This window comes from Megalops cyprinoides, chromosome 3 (assembly GCF_013368585.1).
Source record: "Megalops cyprinoides isolate fMegCyp1 chromosome 3, fMegCyp1.pri, whole genome shotgun sequence".
NCBI lineage: Eukaryota > Metazoa > Chordata > Actinopteri > Elopiformes > Megalopidae > Megalops > Megalops cyprinoides.
This window is the reverse complement of record NC_050585.1, coordinates 52,099,469-52,105,468: the sequence shown is the minus strand read 5'-3', so window position 1 is coordinate 52,105,468 and position 6,000 is coordinate 52,099,469. Positions and strand designations below refer to the sequence as shown.

At 52.2% G+C, this 6,000-nt stretch overlaps 1 protein-coding gene across 2 annotated transcripts in view; it reads left to right on the top strand.

Annotated features, from left to right (window-relative positions):
- The window catches only part of ppp3ca (protein phosphatase 3, catalytic subunit, alpha isozyme), a 46,847-nt gene that overhangs the window by 20,250 nt on the left and 20,597 nt on the right, over window positions 1-6,000 (top strand). For both annotated transcript variants that reach the window (XM_036525209.1, XM_036525208.1), the window contains exon 2: window positions 405-605. In XM_036525209.1, coding sequence (XP_036381102.1) covers window positions 405-605 — 201 coding nt within the window. The remainder of the gene's footprint in view (window positions 1-404; window positions 606-6,000) is intronic.

The window sequence follows — 6,000 nt, the reverse complement described above, 5'->3', positions numbered from 1 at the left end:
TGGTGATTTTCTGTCTTCATCGCTCTGTGGCAGGTGTGTGGTGAAAAGGTTCATTAATCTCTGACGTGTGTAATGCGAATGGGAATCCTCTCTGTTGCGTATGTAGTGAAAGGGTGAATACTTTCTGATGTGCAGGTAGTGAGATGATGAATTGTTCTCTGATGTGTATGTAGCGAAAGGGCAAATCCTCTCTGCATGTGGTGAAAGGGTAAATCCTCTCTCTCTCTGTGCTGTGAAAGGGTGAATCCTTTCTGTACGTGCAGTGAAATAGTGAGTCCTCTATGATGAGTGTGTGTATCTGTGTGTGTGTGTGTGTGTGTGTGTGTGTGTGTGTGTGTGTGTGTGTGTGTGTGTGTGTGTGTGTATCAGTGTCCCTCTCTGACGTGTTTCCTCTCCTCCTGCAGCTGTTCCCTTCCCCCTGAGCCACCGGCTGAGTATGAAGGAGGTGTTTGACTGCGAGGGGAAGCCGCGCGTGGACCTGCTGAAGGCCCACCTCACCAAGGAGGGCCGCGTGGAGGAGGCGGTGGCCCTGCGCATCATCGACGAGGGCGCGGCCATCCTGCGGCAGGAGAGGACCATGCTGGACATCGAGGCGCCCGTCACAGGCAAGCACTGCAGCAACGAGACGGTCACAGGGCCGTCACAGCACAGTACTGCCACAGCACAGTCATTACTCACTCTTACAAAGTACACAGGACTTCCTTTTACAGAGCACAGTTACAGCACAGCACTTTCTCTCACAGAGCACAGTTACAGCACAGCACTTTCTCTCACAGAGCACAGTTACAGCACAGTACTTCCTCTCACAGAGCACAGTTACAGATCAGTCACAGCAGAAAGGCACCGCTGCCACAGCATATCAGCAAGGAGACAATTATAATTACATAACAGCACAGTCAGTGGCTACCCCCACTGAAACTGCAGTCATGACTCACTCTTACAAAGCAGTTACAGTACCATCACAGCCACAGCAGAGAAAAAAGGACCGAAATATCTAAATGCTTCTTTAGATGTCAGTAAAGTACATCCTGAGATGGACCTTCATCGACCCCGGCATGGCTACGCATTCGGGTTTCACTGCAGTCGACTTGTGAGGATAACGGTGTCTGTTCAGCAAATAAATCAATGAAAAAGGGCTTAGACTGGCTTGACCCAAGCTGACACAGCCACGCGTAGGAACAAGGCGAGAAACGTCACTCTTCTCCCCTCTCTCTCTCTCTCTCCCTCTCCCTCTCTCTCCCTCCCTCTCTCTCCCTCTCCCCCTCTCTCTCCCTCTCTCTCTCTCCCCCCCTCTCTCTCTCTCCCTCTCCCTCTCTCTCCCTCTCTCTCCCTCTCTCTCCCTCTCTCTATCCCTCCCTCCCTTTCTCCCCCTCTCTCTCCCCCTCTCTCTCTCTCTCCCCCTCTCTCTCCCTCTCTCTCTCTCTCTCTCTCTCTCTCTCTCTCCCCCCCCTCTCTCTCTCTCCCTCTCCCTCTCTCTCTCTCTCCCTCTCTCCCCCTCTCTCTCTCCCTCTCCCTCTCTCTCCCTCTCCCTCTCTCTCTCTCCCTCTCCCTCTCTCTCCCTCTCCCTCTCTCTCTCCCCCTCTCTCTCTCTCTCCCTCTCTCTCCCTCTCCCTCTCTCTCTCCCCCTCTCTCTCTCTCTCCCTCTCTGTGCCGCGGCCCTGCTCCTGCACTGTGCTGTGTGTTTCGCCTCCTGTTCTCCGCCGCGGTTACAGCAGAGCGCCCAGTCAGGGCTGTCTGTGGGCGGTATTTTAATAAATTTGCATATGAAACGCAGATGCGATGGACAGTGCGTCCAGATTACGGGGTGTTTTCTGTCTCAGTGGAGATACAGGTGAGCGACCGCCGTGGTTTCCCGCTGTAGTTACCCGCCGTGGTTTCCCGCTGTAGTTACCCGCCGTGGTTTCCCGCTGTAGTTACCCGCCATGGTTTCCCGCTGTAGTTAGCCACCATGGTTTCCCGCTGTAGTTAGCCACCGTGGTTTCCCGCTGTAGTTACCCGCCATGGTTTCCCGCTGTAGTTAGCCACCATGGTTTCCCGCTGTAGTTAGCCACCGTGGTTTCCCGCTGTCCCGGTCCCATGGGGCTGGGATGTTCATCCGCTAGTGGCACCGAGAAGGTGACGAGTACTGGGTGACAGAACCAGGTGACATTTGTGGATCTGGGCGGCAGTGTTCTTGCGAACCATTGGAGAGGCAAAGGAGAGACTATATTCCCATCCATCCCCTTGGAACCTAGTACCCTCCCTCCGTCTGACACTTGGCAGAGAGGACATCAGGAACACCCCTGATCTAAAGCACATCAAATCTGTGGCACTGAACACATATAATGACCTGAACTCATCAACACTACTAATTTTACATTTACATTTATTCATTTAGCAGACGCTTTTATCCAAAGCGACTTACATAGGTTACAGTTCTTTACAATGTTATCCATTTATACAGCTGGATATTTACTGAGGCAACTGTGGGTTAAGTACCTTGCCCAAGGGTACAGCAGCAGTGTCCCAGCGGGGATCAAACCGGCAACCTTTTGGTTACGAGTCCCGCTCCTTAACCACTATGCTACACTAATCAGATTAACAACACTGAACACATCACCACCATAGAATGCATTAACAGCACTGAACACATAAGCAACTCTGAGCATAGCACTACCACAGAACACAGCAACAGCAGTGAACATATAAGCAACTCTGAGCATAGCATCACCATAGAATACAGTAACAGCACTGAACACATTAGCAGCATTGAATGCGTCAACAGCACTGAACACATGGCAGTACTGAGCACATGAACAGCCAGGAGCTCATTAGGAGCGCCACACTGGAAACAGCTTGTGTGGCTTCCGCACTAGGGGCGATTAAGAAGGAAGAGTATACACATTCTATTACAGTCGATGCCTCTTTCCACACGGTCCCTGCTGTCACAGTGGTAGTCGCAGTATGCTAAGGGCGTGTCCAGCTGGGTTTGATATCTGTCCTGCCTACTATGTGCTGGAATAGGAGTGCATCATGTACTCATGGACCAGCCTGGGAGAGACCCTCTCCTCAAGCTGCTAGCCTTATGTGATGCTGGTCTGGACTCACAGGTGCACAGGTGTGTGTAGATTTCTGTGGTACCCAGCAGACCCTGCTGCCACGGCCTGAATTTTTATGAAAACGAGTTTTCTGTAAAAGTGATTCCCCGGGTCTCACCGTTAGCATCGAGACCAGCAGGACAGGGGGAACAAAACGGATTGGAGTTTTATTCCAGCGATGAGGAGTATGTAAATGACAGAGAGGCCTATAAATGGCTGAGCCGCGGTGATGATGTGCGTTCCGCCCGTTTCGGCGTGAGGGAGGATCTCACTGTCTCATGCTGCTGCGCCGCTGCCGTTACCCACAGCCTCACAGTGACGCGGTCACTGCTGCCGTTACCCACAGCCTCACAGTGACGCGGTCACTGCTGCCGTTACCCACAGCCTCACAGTGACGCGGTCACCGCTGCCGTTACCCGCAGCCTCACAGCGACGCGGTCACTGCTGCCGTTACCCACAGCCTCACAGCGACGCGGTCTCCGCTGCCGTTACCCGCAGCCTCACAGCGACGCGGTCACCGCTGCCGTTACCCGCAGCCTCACAGTGACGCGGTCACCGCTGCCGTTACCCGCAGCCTCACAGCCTCACAGCGACGCGGTATCCGCTGCCGTTACACACAGCCTCACAGCGACGCGGTATCCGCTGCCGTTACACACAGCCTCACAGTGACGCGGTCACTGCTGCCGTTACCCACAGCCTCACAGCGACGCGGTCACTGCTGCCGTTACCCGCAGCCTCACAGCAACGCGGTCACTGCTGCCGTTACCCACAGCCTCACAGCAACGCGGTCACTGCTGCCGTTACCCGCAGCCTCACAGCGACGCGGTCACTGCTGCCGTTACCTGCAGCCTCACAGCGACGCGGTCTCCGCTGCCATTACACACAGCCTCACAGTGACACGGTCTCCGCTGCCATTACACACAGCCTCACAGCGACACGGTCTCCGCTGCCATTACACACAGCCTCACAGCGACACGGTCTCCGCTGCCGTTACACACAGCCTCACAGCGACACGGTCTCCGCTGCCGTTACACACAGCCTCACAGCGACACGGTCTCCGCTGCCGTTACACACAGCCTCACAGCGACGCGGTCTCCGCTGCCGTTACACACAGCCTCACAGCGACACGGTCTCCGCTGCCGTTACACACAGCCTCACAGCGACACGGTCTCCGCTGCCGTTACACACAGCCTCACAGCGACACGGTCTCCGCTGCCGTTACCTGCAGCCTCACAGCGACGCGGTATCCGCTGCCGTTACACACAGCCTCACAGCGACGCGATCTCCGCTGCCTGCGTTTGTAATTGCTCCCGTGTAGCGATGCTTCTCACGCTAGAAGTAAACGAGGTGCAAGTTTTACCTCTAAGTTGATTCAGTGGATATGAATTTACATACAATCAAAACGTGAAGATTGCATTTTATGTGGTTATAGAGGTGCTGTTTTTGGCTGGGAGTATGTTGAAGGGATAGGACCTGGCCGTGGTACGAGGTTGTTGCCCCCCCCCTTCCCATGGACATCATAAACAGGGAAAAGAAAGGGGGGAGATGGGGAGGAGGAAGGATGCTGTGATGCAGAAAGGAAGTGGTGAGTGGGATCTTTATAGCCATGGACGGGACCGGTTTGTCTAGGTTTAATTAATTGCATGGGGATCCTCTGTGAATTGTAACTGCTCTGAACCAGATTTCATCTGTTTTCCTTGATCAGCAAACCTAAATAAGCCGTGCCCACTGGCAGATAATTCACTTTCTCTGAATAGTTTTATGTAGTACCTTTGGTTTTCAGTAGGGTTAAATTGAATGAACTGAATTGAGTGCAGTCATTACAAAGGTGATACTTTTATGCTGTAAGTGCACATCAGGTAGGCTTTGAGGGCAAAGTGCAAAAGAAACTAGCAAGTCTGATTTGTGGAAATTTTCCTGAGTGTTTAAACTTTGGAGCCTGTTTGCCTGTGGATGAGCCCTGTGAAGGTTTCTCAGGCCTGCGCGGTGTAGTGGAGCAGGTGCCGTGTGCACACTCACCCCCTGGTGGGCCTTGAGCAAGGCACATAAACCAAAATTGAGGAAGTGGATTAAAAAATAGCAGAAAGCTCTTGTTAGCAGATAAGTGTCACCCAGTTTGAGGCCCTTCACAGCAGTGAACTGAAAGAACAGGAGAGTTGAGTGATTGAGCTCATTATGTAGGGCAAGTGGAAAGGCCTGCTTTCTCCCCATGTATCCCAGCATCCACCAGGAGAGGGGCATTGTGGGTGGGACAGCCTGGGACATCCCTCTACCTGAGCCAATTTTAAGATGCTGGATTGCAGCTCATCCTAGCCTGATCTTTCATTTGCGACGCTGCATTTCTCCGTGCATCCATGCATGCTTTTGTGCATGTGTGTGTGTGTGTGTGTGTGTGTGTGTGTGTGTGCATGAGTGTGTGCATGCCTAAAGCGATAGCAGTGACATATTAACTCTCACACTTTTGCCAAAAGTAGGCCGGATAAAGTTTGTGCTGGGCTACAGTCTTTTATTAATTTACTTGCAAGCTTTGTAAGAAGTCAGTCTATCCAGTAAGCCAAAGTGTTAGTTTGTGGTGTATTACTAACGCTTGCAAAAACAGCTGTTCTGTCTTCTTGTGTTGCACTGATGTCAGCTGCAGAACAGGTAGAGAACACTAATGTACGATGTGTAAGAGATGAGATATTGCGCTACAGATAAAAAAAAAAGTACTGTAAGTCAGTGTGAATTGTGTGGTGGGTGAAGAAGAATTAAACATTCTGTTTCTGCCCGGTAACGTCACAAAGGAACTGAATCACTTCAACCATACGGCTCCTCTTAGCGCTAAACACTCACGCCATTCACAGTAAGAGATAAGCATGAATACATACAGTTTGACAGATACGCACACACACCCACACACACATACACACGCTCACGCCATTAT